Here is a 21,160-nt window from a genome sequence, read left to right on the forward strand (position 1 = left end):
AATAGGCAACTTAAGTTTCTGCAGTGGCTCTACACTCTAAATCCTTGATTTAATCATTTCATTGTTTAATTCCAGTTTAATTCTCTGCCCTATGGAGAACTAAAATGTAACATTTTCAGATGGGCTGTATTCCACTTAAATATTTGTTTCAGAAATCAAAGTTTATCTAGAGGCTAATTATATGTAATTTACAAACTAGAACAGCTTCAGAGTCATTCAACAATAGGTTTTCAGAAGCTAACTCTCTAGATTTAATCATTTTCTACTAATGAAAATTTGGAGTTGTCTTTAAAAGTCATGCCTGCTACTGCAGAAGGTTTGAGAAACTGGGATATTTTCCCACTAGTTTCTCTTTCTCTCTCTTTTTTAAATACACAAGTCGCTGATTCCACATTAATTAACACATCTGAAAAGTTAGCGATAACTCACGGCTCGGCGAATGCGGGGCCTTTCTGACACTCCCTTGCAGAATGAAGTAGGCAGGCATAGATACATTGAACCTTTATAAATAAAACAAGGGGCCAGATTGTTCAGTTTGTATATAATAAAGTCTGCCAGCATTTTCATTACAGCATCTAGAAATACATGTTGAATGTAAAGAATGGTGGGAAAATTGAATTATTTTGTGCCTGACAGCAATGTGCTAGCTTGTTGTTCAGGGGAGTTTACTGAAAGAAATCTCTGTCCCTAAACTATGGCTGGAAAAATATTTTAATTCCTAGGTATCGATATTTTCTTTCTTTTTTTTTATTCCCATCTTCATTCATCTAAGATTATCCAGAATCCTAAGAATTTGATTTTGGGCCTAAAATGTGGATTCTGATGCCCAGAATTTAAAGTATTTTTTCCAGCCTTGCTGATGACTATTTTGTTTTTTAAAACCTTATTTTTCAGCTGTTGCAACTTCTCAAAATGTACATCATTACATAAAAATGAACTCTCATTGGAGCCTTGCCAATTTTTAAACAAATTTAAAACAGCATTTTGCTCATCTATTTAAAAGACAAGTTTGATTGCTACTATATCTATTCATCAGCACTTATAGTTACCATGGTATTTTTTTTTTTTAAAAAAAGAAGTGTTTAAAAAAAGAAGAAACTTTTACTGCTCTATAGTTACATATTCCAATGTCCTCAGAGGGGGGTTATTCTTGCAATTGTAGCAGTGAATGTATGCGAACACAAAACTAAGTTCATCTTTAGAAACAGCAGCTTCCTTTTTTGCAAGGTGTCTGGCCCAAACCATATTTCCATATAATATACCTAACTATGAGGACAATTGCTACATTTACAACGACCAGACTCACATGATCAAAAAGCCCACCACGCCATGATCAGCACATGCTGAGCAGGATTTGAATCTTGAATTAAACATTAATGTCTTGTGCTCCCACAAGTCCACTTACCAGCTCAGTAAGGGCCCTTGCTGAGGGTGAGCTACAACCCTTTCTCAAGGTAAAAAATCTCATTTTGTTTTGTCATTGCAGTACTCCCAAGGGCCTCCACCTCGCTTAAGGAACACCTCCTCGCATATGTACCTGCCCAGACCATCAGGGGTCCTTCTCCGAGAGCTCCTACCAAAGGAACTGAGGCAGGTGGCTACCAGGAGGGCCTTTTCTGTTGTGGCACCCTGGCTGTGGAATGAGCTCCCTAAAGAGGTTCACCTGGCACCTACACTATACTCTTTTGGATGCCAGGTGAAGACCTTATTTTCTCAGCATTTTAACAGTTAAGCTAATTTTAACTTTGCTGCTCTAAATTTGTATTTTAAATCTGTATTAATTTCTGCATTGCTGCTTCATTTTATCCTGGTTGTGTCTTTATATTGTATTTTATATTGTGCTTTTATACTGGTTGTTTTGTATTTTGAATGGTTTTTATGGGTTGTTGGGGTTTTTAAACCGCCCAGAGAGCTTTGGCTATTGGGCAGTATAAAAATGCAATAAATAATAAAGTTCTCTGGCTTTTTTAGGCTCGTTAGCCCCATTTTTAAAAAAATCTAGCCCTCTGAAACAACTTGTAATTTATCAGATTTTGATCAAATATGTCTGGCATTGCTAACATGCAAAAAATTATGGCCACCAAGACTCTATCCCTTCATGAAGGGGGAAAGGTGAGGGCTTGTCTCTAACGTCACAGTGAACATCCAAGGCACCCAAACATCTCTGAAATACAGTGTGAGTTAGGGATGATTCCTCACTACGAGCCCTTCTTCCAAGCTTGGGGAGGGAATTTATCAATATTGTGCTGCACTTCCAAGAAGTTTTGAATGTCTTAGAAGCCCAGCACACCTGCAAAAATAGCTCCAACATACACCAAGCTCAGTCACACTCACTTCGAGGCACGTTGGATTGATGTAAATCAAGGAAACTTAAATCACTGGTCATGATTTAAATCAGCAAGAAAAAAGGTAAATCTAAATCACTGAATTAAATAACATGTTCCACTGAAATGTTTTCATATATTTCCTGAACAATGATACAAATCTAACAGCTAAACCATGTTAATTTGCAACTAGAGGGAATATTATTTACACTGTTTCATGCTTACAAACATGCTCTACATCTCACTGTATATATTTTGCATGCTTATTTCCAGATAGAGGGGATGTCTTTTTTTAAAAAAAAAAAACTCACATATGGGGTCTTTCTTATTACAAGTACCCATGACAATTTGAGGTTAACAGGATAATTCTATGTATTTACTCAGAAATAACAGGCTGATCCATATTGTACAATTTTGTCTTTTTCCCCCGTTCCTATGCTGCTCCTTTCTGTTTTGCTCAGTCTTAGCCCAGCTTTGTCCTCCCAAAAGCTAAGTAAATGCCCATGACTGAAGGGTCAAAGTGATTTTTGATATTTATTGGGCAGACTAGAATAGTTTTTCATCAGGTGAAAATTAAATGGCTACCTTTGGTAGGTAGAACATTAATACTAACATTTGTGAAAAAACAGTACAGTCAACATGCTTATAGATTATTTAATGTAACCTATTCATTTAGAGAAACTTAGTATTTAATTTTTTTTAAAAAAAAAAAAAACAATTCTGCAAATACAATTTTTCTATACATTTATTTTAATCACAGATGTTTATCCACCCTGTGTATATATTGTCTTTCTGTCTTAACTAACTCCTCTGCCTTGCTTGGCCCCACTCCATTACCACATAAACACAGAATAATCCTATCCTATCTGTGTCTTTTCACTTTAGTCAGAGAAACAGAAACTAAAAGCCCAGAACTGTCAAGAATTAAGAACTGGTAGTTAGGTTGGACAGAACTATTGTCATGAGATGAAAAACTAAAATGAATGCCCATACTTGACTAAATTTTCTACCAATGTGTATGACAGAGCTATTCATTTTTATGACACTATGAAATGGAGGCTTAGCAAGTTTATAATGAAATTTAATTGTAACTGATATTTTTTTAAAGTAACTTTACTGTTTGTAAGAGATTTTTAAAGAAAAAAATCTGTTTTTAATTTTAAAAATCTGTTTTTTTAAAAAAAACACACCACCATTATTTTTATCCACCATGCTTGGCGGTGGGTAGATGCTTACCATTGTAAGCCAATTTTGGGTCCCAAGAACATACCGACTGCTGAAACTATATTTAGAAGGGTTGTTCTAGAATACTTTGATACCAACCATACATTTTACAGTTAGAACTATGCAAAATGCAACTGGCATTATAATAAGGGCTCAAATGTGAAAATAAGGTAGCAGACCAACTCCTCAGGATCAAGCCATTTTTTCACATAGCTTTAATATGCTGCCAAACCTCAGCAGTGCTAGCTGTGTTAGATACATACATATGAAACTTTAACATCACGTCTCCAAACCCTGTGGTATAAAGGGTGCCCTGTGGCACTTCCTACATGGGAGTGTAGGAGCAGCCATCAGAGTTATACAGGGCAGAGGGAGATACAGAGAGAGGAGAAAATTGCATCTTAATAAGAGAGGGTGCAAACAACAGGGTGTTGGTTGTTCCCAAACTTTCCTCCAATTCAAATAACTTGGATGGCCTTGGCAACAGACCCCCTGGGTTGAAATTGCTGCTGGTGAATGCCAGGTCAGTGAATGGGAAAACAACTCCTATCCAGGACTTGACCCTGCATGAGCATGCTGACCTGGCTTGTATCACAGAGACATAGTTGGATGAAGCTGGGGGAGTTAATCTCTCTCAGCTTTGCCCACCAGGATTCTCAGTCCAGCAGCAGGCAAGGCCTGGGGGGCAGGGAGGTGGAGTGGCAGTGGTCTATAGGGATTCCATCCCCCTGACCATGTGTCCTGTCCCACAATCTGCGGGGTTCAAATGTGTGTACCCGAAGGTGGATTCTGTTGGTGTACCGTCCACCCTGCTGCTCAACGTTCTCCCTTCCTGAGCTAGCCAGGGCAGTCTCGGGGTTGGTGTTGGAGTCCCCTCAGCTTGTTGTACTGGGGGATTTTAACATCCATGCTGAGGCTGCCCTGTCGGGAGTGGCTCAGGACTTCATGTCCGCCATGACAACCATGGGTCTGTCCCAAATAGTATCTGGCCCCAACCATGCTGCTGGGTACACTTTGGACCTTGTTTTCTGTGCAGGATGGGGTGATGGGGATTTGATAGTGGAGGAACTCTGTTGTCATGGACAAATCACTACCTGGTGGGGTTTAGACTTGCTGGCACTCAGAACCTCTGCAGGGGTGAAGGACCGATTAAGATGGCCCACGCCAGGAGGCTGCTGGATCCGAATGGTTTCCTGATGGCTCTTGGGGATTTTCCTGTTGCCTCGGCAGGCGATTCTGTTAATGTCCTGGTCGATCAGTCATAGAAATCAACCAATTTGCATGACTATGTTAATTTCTTGAATTATTTGATCATGGTAATATAACTTACCACTGGAGCTTGGAGACTCTGGCTCTGACTTTAAATGCCCAGGTAGCATTAGTGATATGAAACATCTTCCACTAACTTAAGCAGATGTGACAGATCTGTCATCTCCCAAACAGATCTGCTATTGTCCATGCCCTGGTAATTTCCAGCCTAGATTATTCAATGCACTGTATGTTGGACTGTCTTTGAAGATTACTCAAATTGCACCAGTTAAGTTACCGATTGATCCTACCTGCAGGGAACACATTTCAACAGTGCTGAAACAGCTCCACTGGCTTTCTATTTGTTTCCAGGCACAAATCAGAGTGCTGCTTTTTAAACTTTAAGCTTGGGACCCTAGGTATCTGAAAGACTACCTACTCCCATATGAATCTGCTTGGATATTAAGATCCACTTCAGAGGCCTTCAGAGATGGGGAAGATGGCAACCAAGGAAAGGATGTTTTCATTGGTGGCACTCAGATTGTAGAACAGGTCCCCATGAACTGTCTTTGTTAAGTTTTAGCTGGAAGGCTAGTATCTTTTGTTTGCCCACACCTTTTTATGAACAATTATTTACAGCTTCTGATAACTTTTATACAAACTGATCTATTACTGTTATAGCTGGTGTTATTTAATTTTTTATCATCTAAACTGGTTTATTGATATTCATTGTACACTACTTTGAAATTTTTAATCAAGTTTTAAAGCAGGATATTTTTGAAATATTAAACTAAATGATTTAAAACAGAGAACATGTTCGGAATTGGATTTAACTAAGGCTACAATCCTAACCACACCAATGAAGGAGTAAGTAATATCAAGTACAACTGTCCTTCTGAATACACATGCAAAACATTTGTTCATATAACACAACAGCCCACTGTGGGTTATTTAGCCCACAGAGAAGCTGAACATATGTGGCTGCCATTTTCTATATCTAATCCTTGCTTGTCATGTCATTGGATCCCAGCGAGTGTGGGTTATGTGAGGATTGTTAACCCCAGACCAAGAAAACAACTAGCCAAATCCAAATAGGCCTATCATTTAGCTCTTTTCCAGCTAATTGTATGGAGAAGAGAGACAGACACCTGTATCAAGAGTACTATTAAACGTATTTCATATCCATACCTTTCCCATTTCAAAAATAAGTAGGGCTCACTCCTAAATCAGAGTAGGAGTACAGCCTTAGTTATCTTTCTACTGCATTTGCTAAAGTTATATTGAGCTGAAACAGTCCTAAGGAACTTTGAGCCCAATCTACACTCTGGCCCAGTTTGCACATAAGGACAATCTATGGGCTGTTGGGGCTGAGCACAAGCAAACTGCCTCCTGCCTGCTCACCACTTCAGAAACAAGCCATTGTCAGTTGTGACATCCGAAACCTGTCCTCTGGGTTGTGGAAGGTTACACAACCCAGAGTGCCAGGTTCAGACATTATGACCAACTATCTAAGAATGGGTTGTTTCAGAAAGTAGATGCAAAACGGAAATGTTAAGCAGCGGGAGGCAGTGCTCACTCCCACATGCCCCTGCCAATTCATGGGTTGTTAACCCATGAACTGGCATTACATGTGAAACAGGTGTAGTGGTTTTGACCAGAAGAAATGGCGAGGAGGCTTAGTGAGTTCTCACATGTCTGTGCAGTATTATACAAATCTATATCAATATCCAATATACACACATTTATTATCATATTATGCATAAATAGAAGTCAGTATAGTCAAATGTAGGTAGCTGAAAGAGGCCTCTTCAATAGCAAAGCCCTCACCCCACCAATTAGTGCTAGGCAGCTGTAGCTTCATATCTTTTGCCTCTACTCTCAGTGATAAGGGTGTTGTGCACTACTTCATTCCTTAACCTGGGAGCCTTCTTCCCTTTGCTTAGGAAAGTTTTGGCTTCCTAAAGAAAACAGATCATCACGTTCCCAGGGTAGGGCAAAATGTCTGAAAGATATACATAACCTTGAGAACAAGGTGTCTTCACACTGTTCCCCTTCTACCCTCCTCCTCTATCTCTCACGTACCTGGTAGCTCATCCACTGAGCCCTTCTTCCTTGTGGTGCTACTCTTCAATGCCAGGTCAGTCCGCAATAAGACCTCTCTTATTCATGATTTAATCCTGGATGAGAGGGCTGACCTGGTGTGCATTACTGAGCTGGGTGGGGTTGATCTGACTCAGCTCTACCCATCTGGGTACTCAGTGCAGCACCAACATAGACTGGAGGGACGGGGTGGGGGAGTCGACGTGATTCATAGATCTTCCATCTCTATCACCAGGAAACCACTCCATCTTGGAGCGGGCCTTGAGGGTTTGCACCTGGTGTTGGGCCATAGAGACAGATTGGGGATGCTGCTGGTATACCGCCCACCCTGCTGCCCGGCATCCTCCCTGACCGAGCTGGCAGAGGCAGTCTCGAGTGTGGTGTTGGAGGAACCCAGAACGGTGGTTCTGGGCGACTTCAACTTTCATGCTGAGGCTGTCTCTGGGGCTCCGGCTCGGGACTTTATGGCCTCCATGACAACTATGGGGCTGTCTCAGTTTATCATTGGCCCAACACATAAAGCAGGGCATACCCTTGATTTGGTTTTTGCTCCAAGCTGTGAGATGGATAGTCTGAAGATTGGGGGGGTTGGTTTTTCCAAGTAACCCCATTGTGATGGTCGGACCATTTCCTGGTGAGATTTGAACTCACGGCATTACTACCCTCCTTCAAGGGTGAGGGACCCATTCGGATGGTCAGCCCCAGGAGACTGATGGAATCCAATGGATTTCTGAATGCTCTTGGGGATTTTCCAGTGGAGAGAGCTGGTGATCCAGCCGAGGCCCTAGCCTCACTATGGAACGGTGAGATGCGGAGGGCCATCGACTTGATTGCACCTGAGTGCTCTCTCCAGTCCTGTAGAGCCCGCTCTGCTCCTTGGTATACTAAGGAGTTGCGGTCAATGAAACAGGCTGGACGTTGGCTTGAGCGTAAATGGCACAAGACTCAAAGCGAAGATGACCAAGCACGCTGTAGAGCGCATAATCGTGCCTATTGCGTGGCATTGCGGGCAGCAAAGAAGGCTTATTTTGCTGCCTCCATTGCATCCTTGAGTAGCCGTCCAGCGGAGCTCTTCCGGGTGGTCCAGGGGCTGCTAACATCTTCCCCAGCAAATGGGGCCCTGGCCTCGTTGAGGACCCGCTGTGACCTTTTTGCATCACACTTTGAAGACAAGATCGCTTCTCTCCGCAGCGAGCTTGACGTTGTTGTTAGTGCAGCTCCAGTTCAGGTGTCCCATGCCACCATCTGCCCGATTTTGTGGGATCAGTTCCAGTTATTGCGGCCTGATGATGTGGACACGGTGCTTGCAGCAATGCGATCGACCACTTGCCCTCTTGATCCCTGTCCCTCCTGGCTTATAAAAGCAAGCCGAGGGGGTTTGACTGGATGGGTTCAGGGGGTGATAAATGCTTCCCTCCGGGAAGGGGTGGTCCCTGCTGTCCTTAAGGAGGCAGTAGTTCAACCGCTCCTGAAGAAGCCTACCCTGGACCCGATGGTATTAGGCAACTACCGCCCAGTTGCAAACACTCCCTTTTTAGGGAAGGTACTTGAGAGGGTTGTGGCAGAGCAACTGCAGGCACTCTTGGAGGATACTGATTATCTAGACCCATTCCAGTCTGGGTTCAGATCTGGTTACAGGACGGAATTGGCCTTCGTCGCCCTGATGGATGACCTTTATCGAGAGAGCGACAGGGGGAATGCAATCCTGTTAATCCTGCTCGATCTCTTGTCAGCTTTTGATACCATCGACTATGGTATCCTCCTGGATCGACTCTGTGGGATGGGCATCGGAGGCACTGTGTTACAGTGGTTCCAGTCCTACCTACGGGGTCGTTTTCAGAGAGTAGCATTGGGTGACCAGTTCTTGGCCTCTTGGCAATTGAGCTATGGAGTGTCGCAGGGCACCATCTTGACCCCAACATTATTTAACATCTATATGAAGCCGTTGGGAGCAGTCATTAGGGGATTTGAAGCTAAATGCCATCAATACGCTGATGACACGCAGCTCTATCTCCCTGTGACAACTGAATCAGGTGAGGCTGTGCAGGTCCTGGACCAGTGCCTAGACTCAGTAATGGGCTGGATGAGGGCCAATAAACTGAGACTGAATCCTGGCAAGACAGAAGCCCTGTGGGTGAGTGGTTCCCGAGTCTGGGAGACAGGCTCATTGCCTGTTCTGGATGGGGCTGCACTGCCTCTGAAAGAACAGGTTCGTAGTTTGGGGGTACTCTTAGACCCATTTCTGTCGTTGGAGGCTCGAGTAGCTGCCACGGCTTGGAGTGCCTTTACCATCTTCGGTTGGTTCACCAACTACGGCCTCTTCTGAACAGGGATAGCTTGGCCACGGTGGTACAGGCACTGGTAACCTCAAGATTGGATTACTGCAACGCACTTATGTGGGGCTACCCTTGAAGTTGCTCCGGAAGCTAGAGCTAGTGCAGAATGCTGCAGCTCGGCTGTTGTCTGGAGTGGCCATCTCCAGCATGTAACTCCTCTGCTGAGGGAACTGCACTGGCTGCCTATTCGCTACCGGGCCAGGTTTAAGGTTCTTGTACTTGTGTACAAAGCCCTGAACAACTTGGGACCTGAGAGAGCACCTTCTCCCTTACCAACGTGCCCGGTCACTGAGGTCATCCGAGGGCCTGCTCCTGGTGGTTCCACATAGATCCATCCTCCGATTGGAGTCCACCAGGGGAAAAGCCTTCAGTATGGTGGCTCCCCTCCTGCGGAATTCCCTGCCTCTGGAGATCAGGCAAGCGCCAACCTTGTACTCCTTTTGGCGCTTCCTAAAAACATCTTTATTCCAAGAAGCCTTTCTTTAATATGCAGCTTTGAATCTCTGTTTTTGCTTCTTTTAAATTTTGTTTTAACTGTTTTATTCTGTTTTTATTTTCATTTTATCTTGTACACTGCTCTGAAATTTTTCAATGGGGAGCAGTATATAAATATTCTAAATAAATTAATTAATAAATAAACAAAGGAGTCGTGAACAAGCCTGAAGAATCTGCTTCAACCCCAAGGAGAAGCATTCCATATGTCATACAACTAGTGGACAACTACTTTGTACCCTGAAGGGGGGTAAGCTTTCTTTGTTTATTCTTTCTACCTCCATATATCATCTTTTGTGTTTTCAATAAACTGTTAAACTGATCCATTTGTGATCTGTATCATTTTCATCACCCTGGAACCTAAGCTTAGGCGGGAACCAGATCAATCAGGATCCCATAAATTAAGCAATTCAAGCAGCAAGTCTCTTTGTTTATCAGTTTTCTTAACACCTGTTATACAAGAACAAAATTGTGAAACAAAAGAAGAATTTTAGTTTGGCATGAACTTTTAAGGATTTAAATGTAAACTGGCCCAAAAACACAAGACACCAGAAAACCTTATTTTACTGTGCAATACATCTTTGATTACACAGAAATAAGTCCTACTAAATTCAATAGGGCTTCCTCTTGGGATTAGGACTGCAGGCTTAGTGATAGAATATCGGGTCAGCATCCAATGGTGCCCTTGCATGGGCAGCCCAGGCTCATCACCACCAGTGCAAGCGCACTTCCCACCACTGGCAGCCATGGTGCAGCGCTTCTGGGAACAAGCACCTTAACAAGTGGAAATGCTCATTTCTGGAAGGGATAGGCATGCCTGGCTTGGGCTAATTCTGCAAGGGCACCATTGGATCCAACCCTCTATCTTTTTACTGCATTTTTGTGTCAGTCAGTCCTGGTACTAAACACAATTAACTGTCTATATAGCATTTAAACAAAACCGTAGACATACTTTGCCCTAAATAATGTTTGCATGAAAGATTTTTTTTAAAAATGGAGGTATTCTCTGAACACTGAATTTCATTTTATTACTAACCACGTATATTGTTTAAACTTTCTCACTATAATTCAGTAATATTATTATCATCATCCCCCCCCGCCCCCTTTGGTAAAAGGAAGAGCTGAAGTGATCAGAACAAAATCAAAGACGATACAAACAGAAAAAAAAACACAATCACAAAAAGTTAAAGAGGGGGTGAGAACTACCTAAACAGCCACACTGCCAGAAAATGTTCATATATTACCGTGGATCAACTGAATCTGAGTGGTTATGATATGATACTATACCAAGAAAAATGAATTGCTGAGGGGGATATGAGCATATTTTAGAAAGATAGAAGAGGGAGAATTCTATCATCATCCCCCAAGTAGAAGAACACATTAACTTAGATCTGCTTCTTAGTTTAGGTTGTATGGAAAGCCCATAAGATCACTTCACAGATGAAGCAAACTGCAAGTGGCTGTAAAGCCTCTTATTTGAACTTTTTATGTACAAGTATCTAGCTTTTTCATGTAGCAGCACACATTCATTCAACATTTCTGACCTTCCCAATACATCTTTTTAATTGTATCGGCAAAACAGAATCCACAATAAAAACTAAAATTATATTCACCACTATGAAACTTTGTGGAAAGCAGTATATAAATCTGATTAATAAAGAAAATATAGCTAATGGATGAAATTATTTTGAATTTTATTCAGAAGCATGAATGAGACATCAGAACATATGCTTACCTGTTGTAGCTTTATTGAGACATATTGTCAGAATGGCCCCTTGTGAAAGCTTATTCTTATATGGGTTTTAATTCCAATTAAATCATTCATTTTTCAAAGAAAAATTAAAAGGGCAAAAAGAAAATTACTCCAATGTTCTAAAACACAAACAATTCTCAGAACATAAGAATGCTTTCACACAACAAATTCAATCAGCTACCGATTATACCAGAATTACGCCAAAATGTCTACAGCTACTTCTTTGCAATGTTAGTTGCATAGCATTAACTTGAAATGCTGGTTTGGGTCAGATTCCCAGTAGAATGGCCATAAAAAAAAACCACAACACGTACTACACATCAGTTTTGTAGAGTGGCCATAACGAGCTCAGGCTTCTCCTCCCACCCACCCCCAGCCCTCAAAACAGCCCTTCCAGTCAGAATAAGGCGAACTGCTGTTTCACTGAGTCAAGATGAACTGAAAAATGGGGCAATGCACATTTTGATGTTAACTACGTCCAGATGCTTTAGTTACTCCAGTGTCACCTCAAAATCTCACCTTCGCGCGTTGCGGACGAAAGAGACGCCTCCCCTTTGCCGTAGGAAGCGGTATCCCGCCCCCGCGCCTTCATCCAGTAGAACCCAGCGGCGCTCTCCTGCCCCACCTGCGCCGGCATCCACAGAGCCCCCGACCATCGCCCACCCGAACGCGGGGGCCTCTCTCCCCCCCTGCCTGGAACCCGCCCCTAGCGGGGAGGAGGAAAGAGCCGAGGCGCAGGCGCTGCCAATCATCATCGCACTAGGCCTTTCCTGCTTCTGCTTTTTCTCTCCCCCTGCTCCTCCCCCGGCGAGACACGTCCCCGCCTTCTCCGAGCCTGACAGCAGGCAACACTTCTTACCGTCCCGGGAGGTGCCCATGAGCTGATCCAGCATCGCGCGCATTTGGGCCTGTGCCGACATCCTGAAAGCGCGCGGGGCCCGGGAGGGCCGGCCAAGTCCGAGTAAGCCCCGCCCACCGCGGCCTAGAGGATGTCGAACCCGACGCCGCGGTCGCTTCTCTCAGGGGCGAGCTCAGTCGGAATGGCTCTTTCTCGCTCCCTGAGGACGGAGCAGGTACAATGGCGCCGCCGGCTTCCGTTCTTGCCGAAAAGGAAAGTGGATAACCGCCTCGTGCCCGTCGCTATCTCAGGACCGCGAGTCCCCTCGCGCGCTCGCCCCCTTCACGCCTGCCTCACTAGGCGCGCGCCCGCTGCCTGGCGGTAACGGACATCCGTGCGTGCGCGCGCCCCCCCATCTCCCGCCTTCCCTGACGATCACCACCCCTCTCATTGGCTAAACAGAATGGGCCACCAGCCCGTAGCGTCAGGCGTTCCGGCTTTGCCTATTGGTGCTTGAGCTCTTTGGAGGATCAGTTCGTTGCTTCTTTCTGTGACGTAGCTCCTTTGAATTGGATGAGCGTCATTGGTCTACCATTGTCGAATTCATAGAAAATAATTCACCATCGCGCCCTCCCCCAACAATCCAGTCTATTTATCGCTCTGCCTATTGAAACTTCCAGAAGAACTTTTTGTTTCCAATCTGTTGTCAGAATTTAGGGAAGGGAAGGAAGTTCCCCTGAATTCAGTGGGGTTTACTCCCCATTTTGTGACGCATAAAAGGGGTGGGGGGACTTGCATATGTTCTCCTTTTCGTAGCTTTGCAGCGCAATCCTCCTAATACTGTTTACGCAAGACTTACTGGCTGAATTCGGACGGCACGCTAATCAACGGTTGATTTCCATTTTGTTCCTATTATCCCTCGCCGTTGATCATTGTGTCATCCGAACTCAAACCCCGGACTTCAAGTAAGGGTTAGATTGTTGCAAAGTGGGGCTGAGCTGTCCTTGAAGACGGTTTACATGTAGTTCACATAAAATTAGGGCAGCTTGGTTGCTAACTAGGATCCGGGGTCCGAAATACATTTTGCCAGCCTTAAAATAGGCGCTCTGGCTCCTGGTGCTGATTTTTACCTTGAGAAAGCGGGTTGGGACCAGGATCCTTCAAGAGCCTTATTCTCCACCCACCCCACATGAACTTGCCTTGGTACTATGATCCTCATCAAAGACCCTTCTGTGGGTCTCTTATTTTAATAGACTTACTCTAAGTGTGACAAAGTCTCCACCCAACCCTATGTTTTTATCGTATTAGCCTTTTGTTACTCTTTCTATTTTATGTTGTAACAATTTTAAGCAACAATATTGTCTACTGATGTTATTTATAACTATCGATCACCATATCTATTTTCTTGGTATGTGTCCAAATACCAACTGATCTTATTTTAGATGACTTTCTGTTGGTGCACCCTGAAGATATGGAAGACAAGGTGCTTGGTGGAGTATGGCCACTTGACCTTCTTAGCTGTTAACATCTAGTCTTGAAAGAAGCATTTGCAAGACTGCACTTTAATAAATCCTCTTTGGACCCCAAGGATCACCATTATTGCAAATATCCCTTTTCTTTGGGTAAGGTTTTTGAGAAAGTGACTGCCATACAACCCCATGCAAATTAATTTATTGATTTATTGCATTGTTATTCCATTTTTTCCAGACAATCAACTGTCTCCCAAAGTGGCTCACAGCAAGAGAGGCCCTGTCACCAGGCATACAAACTAAAAGGACAAGACACACAAGGGCAGAATAGTGGATGGAAAAGGAAGAGGAGGGTGATCAGTTTTTCAACAAGTCTGGAACAAGATGATGAACTATAAGCAGATATTTAAATGCCCTTTGGGCCAGGCTGACCTTCCCTTGCTGCTGATCTTGCTTAAATAAAATTATTGTTCCTTAGGCCAATGGATGGGGTAGAGAAATCTTTCCCTTGACTTTTGCAATTCCAGGGCAACTGTCATTTGCAATAGTGTATTGTTTCTCAGAGAGGAACTAACTGCTCCTTCTCTGGCTGATGAATGGGCCAGACTGATCTCCCCCTTGGCTTGATGTCATTCCTGGGAAGAAAGGGATGCAGCTTCCCAAAGGCCCCAAGAACCTAGCCGTTGCCACCAACTAGTCTGCTTTCCAATCTCAAGACAACTGTGTTAGAGCCAAGTGTTCTTTCTGGTAGGGAGGGGGGAGCACATTCCCTGCAACTGCTCCTTCTCTGACCAATGGTTGGGCCAGATTGCTGTTGCCTTGGGCTGTTATTCCTGGGAAGCAGAGTGTGAGAACAACTTCCCAGGGCCCTGGTTGAGATGAAATGGATTATTTCGATCCATTTCAATTGGCTTTCAAGCTTGGCACTGGCATGGTCATACTTTGGTCCCTCCAGTGGATGGCCTGTACTAGGAGAGGGGTGAAGAGCATAACCATTCTTTTCTTGGAACTTTTGGTACCATTGACCATAGCATCCTAGTTTCACTCCTACCTGGCCTGATGGTTCCAGAAGGTAGTGCTGGGAAACTACTGCTTGGTCTCGAGGCATATCCTAGGAGATTTGTCTCGCATGCTTTTTAATGCATTATTTATAAATTATGGAATATCACATGATCAGTAAAAACAATAAAATCACAACAAAATCACATAGAACAGGACAGCTAAAAAGTATTTTTTTAAACTATGACTTAATGTGATTTAACAGCTATATGGAACAACCAAATGACGTGAACTGGGTTGAGGTGTCATCAGTATTTGATAATACCCCGTTATTTTTCTTTTGTTGGCTTCAGGTAAAATGGTGATGTGTTGGACTGGTCAAAGGCCAATAAACAAACTTAATGCAGACAAACAGAAACTGCTGGCAGGTGATCTATCTTATCATGGCAGGAAGAAGGGATTCATCCTGGCCAGGTCAAGATTAAATTGTAGGATTAGGTTCACAATCTAGAGATGCAGTTAGATATATCATTGCCACTGAATTTTCAAGTGCCACCCATAGCATACAATGTCTTTCAGCAGCTTAGGGTGGTGTACCAGCTACAATCTCTCCTGGACAGAGATAGCCTGGGCAGTTATCCATAACCAGGTAACTCAAGATTAGATTGTGTTGTTTATGGAGTTGCCTTTGAAGACTTCATGGAACCTTCAGTTAGTAGAAAATATTACTGCTAGGTTAAGTAGACCAGCTGTATTTATTATATCTCATCAGTTCTTAAAAAGCTTGCTGTGGTCTTTCAGGAGATGATTTTCCTTTTAAAGAATTGTGAAGTTTCCAGGTTCTGACATTTGGGCCCTTTAAAACTACCAGATTCCAAGATAGTATTAACAGTGGAAGCCTATGTAGGTTTACTCAGAAATAGGTCCCACTGTTTAGTGGGATTTACCCTCAGGTAAATGTGCATAGAATTACAGCTTAAATTGGTATTTCTTGCTCAAGGAATCTGGGAAGATCTTAACTGAAAAGACAATGCAGTATTCATCACAGGCACATTCTACATTGTTTTCTCACTACAGCTAACACTTCACTTTGGTAGTGCTATCAGGCTGAAAATGAGCATTGAATAATTAACTCCGTACATAATTATCAGAAGATCTTGGAGACAATTGCTCTAAACATACTTTAAACTTAAGGGCAACACAAATACCTAATCAGAAATCCTATATTTAATACAAGCATTTTATTTAAACAAATACAGTGTCTTGGAAAACACTGTTCATTATAAAGTTATTGTGAAGTATTCTCCCTTTATATCTATGGCTCCCATCCTTTCCCTCCAGGTTGCCGTGGTAGTTTAAGGCCTACAAGTCCAGCCACTTCCTCTGCTGACCGCTCTCCTTTTCCATGATATTCTTTATGTAGTGCTAAGTGCTCCCGGACACTACGCAGAAGACAGAGATAGGTGGCAGCCTGAAAATGTAGGTCATGTTGAGCCCTACATAATTTTTCACTGGTTACCTGGAGATAGAGAAGAAGATGAACATAAGAAATTTAGTACTTTCATTCTAGATTTTCAGGAGATTTTTAGTATGTTGCTTAGGGACAAATAGAGGCTACATTCCTACATGATATAAAGCAGAGGGACCTTCAGCAGCACAGTGTCACCCCACTGGTGGATTCTCTCCTGTCTGCAAGAGTGGCACTTATACCATTCAATCATATTCTCAGAGCAGTTTACATAATAATAATAATAATAATAATAATAATAATAATAATAATAATAGAAAGATAAACCAGGTAACAGATTTAATACCGAAATCTTTAGGAAAATAAAACCGGTGCAGAAAGGATAATAAGTTTGCTGTCAGGCAAACCTCTCTGGGGAGAGCACTGCATGATTGCAGCACTACCAGCAAGATGGTGGGGACCATCACAAGAGACCAGAATGTATGGATGGATACATATGAAAATAGGCAACCCTTCAAGTACCCTGTTCCTAAGCCATGATAGATTTTAAAGGTCAAAACCAGCATTTTGAATTGGCTCTAGAAATGGACTAGGAGCCAACACAGTTGGTATAGAACAAGTGTAATATGACCACAACACCCAGTCCCAGTTAGAAATCTCAGAGCTGCATTGTGGCCTACCTGCAGTTTCCAAAAAAGTCTTCAAAGGCAGTCCCCTAAATGGGACATTAGTTTTCCAAAGCATGGAAAACTGAGGCCAGTCTATCAGCTTGGAAAGTTCGCACACCAGCACAGTTGGGGCACCAGCGTAAGGTGGTATGGCTGCTTAGCTCAGTTGTAAGAATTTGATCATATAAACACATCTGTGAGGATTCCCCTAAGAACATTTTTTATTCCCTCACATAAAGTTTATTTCCAGAGGACTCTATTAGCTGTGAAAGGAGAGATGAAAAGACAGCTTCCACCACTCAATGGAAGGCTCAAGTTGTTTAAAAGTGCAGCACATCACAAATTGTATCCAGAGAAAGGGGGTGGGGGCAGTAGATAGCGGAGGTACAAAATGTACTATACAATCTTCTCTAGTGGAACTGGAAGTTAGTCATCTAGGGCAGCCCCAGGCAGTGTGCATGACAGTAATCTACTTCCAAAAAGTAATAGTCATGAACATCATCATCATCATTATTATTATTAGATTTTAGTCATGGTTTAGCTATTAACAAAATCCTGTAAGAACATAGTAATTGTCATGCTGGATCAGACCAAGGGTTCATCTAGTTCAGATTGTTCTCAAGCCTTCAACCCAAAAGTTTGGAGCACCACTGTGGCTAGTCCCCCGAAATCGAAAACGGTGGGAACCTGGGACACTATCAAAGCAAATGATGTGAGCAGTTACGAGATAGCGAGTCCTAGAAAGGTCCCTTGCATCCAAAGCTGCCCCCGCCTCGCCAACATACCCGGTGTGCGCGGAAGGCCTCCCTCAAATACTGATAAGCCGGGGAGTCCCGGTAGGAGCGGCCGGCCTCTCCTTGAGCATAACGGAGCTCGTGCATTAGGCTACGAAAGGTGCGAAGAGGCGGCCCGAGCGCCGCCATCTTCCCTATCGAAAGTTCTTCGCTCGCCCTCTAGCCCGCAGAATGCAGCCAATCAGAGCGCTACTCCTTCAACCAACGACCAATAAGAAATAGGCCTTTCTCCTGCCAGAGGCAACGGCTCAACGAGTCACGATCCAAGCCGCGCCCAAACCTTGGTAGTCTCGTCCCTAACTTCAGAGCAGCTCAAGCGAATCGACTTAGGCAGTCTTTCCCAACTTAGCGCCCTCTACATGTGTTGAACTACAACTCCCATACTTCCCTGCCATCATGGCCATTGTCCATGCTGGCTGGGAGTTATGGGAGTTGCAGTCGTTGCCACACGCCTCAAGTTGGGGCAGGGTCAGCGTTCACTGGAAGTTACCGCAAAGAAGTTCGGTGCTGGTTAGGAGCAGCCGTAGAAAAAAGACGGTGTCTCCAACCCTGCCTCTCAATGGGCTTCAGTCGCCAGTAGTATGTCGCCCCTGAAAGTGTTCAAAGGAACCACCTCGATCCCCAAGATGATGACCCCCCATTTATTCATTCGCCCGTCCAATCTCAAGGCGAGCCTTATATTTAACCGCTCCCCATTCAAAATTTCCGAGCGGTGTACAAGGTAAAATTAACACATTAAAAATAGATTTTTAAAAGAAGCAAAATGCAAAGTGAGCCCTGGCTGGTTATCAAGGGAAGGCTTCCTGAAACATAGTTTTTCAGGAGGCTCCGAAAGGAAGACAAAGTTGGAGCCTGCCTGACCTCCACAGGAAAGGAATTCCATAGGAGGGGGGCCACCACTCCGAAGGCTCTTCCCCTGGTGGACTCCAATCGGAGGATGGGTCTATGTGGAACCACCAAGAGCAGGCCCTCGGATGACCTCAGTGAAGGGGCAGGTTGATAGGGGAGAAGACGCTCTTTCAGGTATCCTGCTCCCAAGTTGTAATGTCCTCACATTTAAATGCAATCCGCTTTAAAATGAATATATCCCCATAAAATAGCCAAATCCATACTATCTTATATTTAATATATTATGTATAACGTTTCAGCATGACCTTTTGTTGATATTTAAATTAAAAAAGGCGAAACCGTAGCATTTTTCCTGCTTGTAAAACATTATACGTCCATGGGTTGAACGACGCGCCCTTGTACGGGACGAAATTCTTGGCGGAGAGTATTATCTACCTCGATTAGAAGCCATTAGCTGGAATAATTTTTCGCGGACCCCAGGCTCAAGTATTGCTGATTCTCCACCCCCACCTCTATATTTTTCAATATAATCTCAAATATCACTTCAACACCATGCACTGTAGCAAAGAGAGTTTATTGCTAAATGGCAGTATAGCTTCATAGCGAAATTAATACGCAGCAGATTCGCATAGGTACCTCTGTCCTTTTGAATAAAAAGCAAAATAACAAACTTACTCTAGAGAAATACTTGGAGAAGTTCAGTCAGCCTATGTTACTATTCTGCCTTCCTAACATCACATACAGTAACGTTATAGTATAACGCTAGTTGGGTGCTGAGAAGTCCAGTGCATGGCATCAAAACTGTATCAAAATGTAAATTGAGCAGGGGGAGGGGGGAAAAAGACCACCCCAGATGGGACTCGAACCCACAATCCCTGGCTTAGGAGGCCAATGCCTTATCCATTAGGCCACTGGGGCTGACACGATCCGGATTCTTCCAATCATGCAATTGTAGCTCATGTTACAATTCGTAGTTAAATCCCACCCTTTTGAAGTACGTTAAACGTTATCATTCGGTGATTCTGTGACGTTTAAAAAAACGGAAATTACACCACAGATTTCTGGACGTATCACAGTGCGCGGCGGCGGCCATAGAAAAATCAGATACATTTAGAAGGTAGATTTCGAAGGTATAGCATTTTTTTCAGACAACACTTCCTGTTCCGATCAGAATCTTGCATACGTGGAGCAGGTGTTGGAAATATAAAGGAAGCGATGAGAGAATATACATCAAAGAGGCCAGGCTTTGAGGCTTCCTTTTTGTACTTCTTCTGTTCAGACGATGTGTGTCTACCTCATTGGCTATTAAGAATGAACTCTTGAGTTGTTGCTTTTGCTTATCAAAGTTTGCATGTTGATGAGCGTAGAAGAAAGACAATAGCCAGGAAGACTGTCAAAAGCGAGCATTTAGAGTTTCGTTGACAAACACATTGCAAAAGAATAACCGTTTTACAGCCTTTGCATGTTTACTCGGAAGTAAGTCCCACTGGTACTTTCTCAGGTTTGTAGCTTTAGAAAACGCAGAGCTTTGGTCTCTTCCATCTTAATTTTGTTGGTCATATCTGCTATGCTTGTACAAGGTATTTTTTTTAAAAAAAAAACATCCGTATTTTTTGCATGCATGCCTGCATGGTGGATTTGATCATTCTTCCAACTTTGAAATTTATCTTCTCATTTCAAGATTATTTATTGAGTAGACTGCTTATCATATTTTTAAAAAATATGATAAGACTACCTCTTGTAAGGGGTAGTCTCTCACTGGTGACCCAAAGCTTATTTTGGGATTCAAAACCCACAGTACCTTATTTCTAAATGGGGGCCCCAGGGCATAAAGGCTGAGCTGTATCTGAAATAGGACTGTCTTATGGTCATGGAGATATATGATATACTGTAGTTCAAAGCTTATTTTAGGGTGCAGGGGCATATAAACTTCAGCACTTTATTTAGACTGCTCACACATCTTTGTTGAATTAGGAAACCGGACTAGGAACAAGTAACTAGGAACCAGCTTCAGTTTTACTCTGATCATCCATCATCTAAACCAGACTTGCTGCAAACCAAGATCTGTACTCATCAGCTTATCTGAGACAAGCTCATAGCAGTGAGGAAGTACTGCTGGTTGGGAATAAATCTGATCCACATATAGATGTACAATGTGTTGTAAATGGAACTGGTTCACAGCTTGGGGGTGTTTCCACATCCAGTTCCACTCCTAAAAGCTAAGGCTTTTTTAAACTGGGAGAACTGGTGAGGTCTGACTGAACAGTCATGCATGTCTTGGTAACATCCATATTAGACAACTGTATTGTACTATATATGGGGGAATACGTGTTCTGTCTGAAAGCCTCAGCTGGTACAGAATACACCTGTAAGACTCAACTGAGATCTGACAGGCTGTTTATAAAACCCTCCTAGGTTATCTTTTCTGGCACTAAATCTGCTTGCAGGCTCAATTCAAAGATATTTAAAACACTAACCTGCCTAGGACCAGGATAGCTTAAATTAGCAGTGGGGAATATCTGATCCTCCAGTTGTTGGATCGTAACTCCGCATCACTCCTACCCACCATAACCAATGGTGAAGAATGATGGGAGCTGC

General features: G+C 43.2%; 2 protein-coding genes and 1 non-coding gene across 5 annotated transcripts in view; all 3 read right to left on the reverse strand.

Moving 5' to 3' along the window:
- Positions 1-12,674, reverse strand: part of LUC7L2 (LUC7 like 2, pre-mRNA splicing factor) — a 28,017-nt gene extending 15,343 nt beyond the window's left edge. The window contains exons 1-2 of one of the 3 annotated variants that reach the window (XM_063133642.1): positions 12,337-12,674; positions 430-500 (exon numbers count right to left, since the gene is read on the reverse strand). In XM_063133642.1, the coding sequence (XP_062989712.1) occupies positions 430-487 (58 nt within the window). In that variant the 5' untranslated portion in view covers positions 488-500; positions 12,337-12,674. Of the gene's footprint in view, positions 1-429; positions 501-12,336 lie in introns of those variants that run through there. The other 2 variants (XM_063133641.1, XM_063133643.1) reach the window with 2 other exon arrangements.
- Positions 12,675-16,009: 3,335 nt separating this feature from the next.
- Positions 16,010-17,863, reverse strand: FMC1 (formation of mitochondrial complex V assembly factor 1 homolog). The gene is made up of 2 exons (XM_063133644.1): positions 17,705-17,863; positions 16,010-16,302 (listed from the first exon to the last, which is right to left on the reverse strand). The coding sequence occupies exons 1-2, from the start codon at positions 17,840-17,842 to the stop codon at positions 16,099-16,101; spliced, it is 342 nt and encodes a 113-aa protein (XP_062989714.1). The 5' UTR covers positions 17,843-17,863; the 3' UTR covers positions 16,010-16,098.
- Positions 17,864-19,407: 1,544 nt separating this feature from the next.
- TRNAR-CCU (transfer RNA arginine (anticodon CCU)) lies at positions 19,408-19,480 on the reverse strand. The gene has a single exon. It is a non-coding gene; the product is annotated as a tRNA-Arg (tRNA).
- Positions 19,481-21,160: the final 1,680 nt, after the last annotated feature.

Source organism: Elgaria multicarinata, chromosome 9 (genome assembly GCF_023053635.1).
Source record: "Elgaria multicarinata webbii isolate HBS135686 ecotype San Diego chromosome 9, rElgMul1.1.pri, whole genome shotgun sequence".
Taxonomy (NCBI): domain Eukaryota; kingdom Metazoa; phylum Chordata; class Lepidosauria; order Squamata; family Anguidae; genus Elgaria; species Elgaria multicarinata.

Excerpts from the sequence above, each read along its gene's own strand:
- FMC1 (XM_063133644.1), bottom strand. The coding sequence starts at position 17,842 with ATGGCGGCGCTCGGGCCGCCTCTTCGCACCTTTCGTAGCCTAATGCAC. Across the intron at positions 16,303-17,704 it reads AGGCCTTCCGCGCACACCGG|GTAACCAGTGAAAAATTATG; the intron begins GTATGTTGGCGA and ends CTCTATCTCCAG.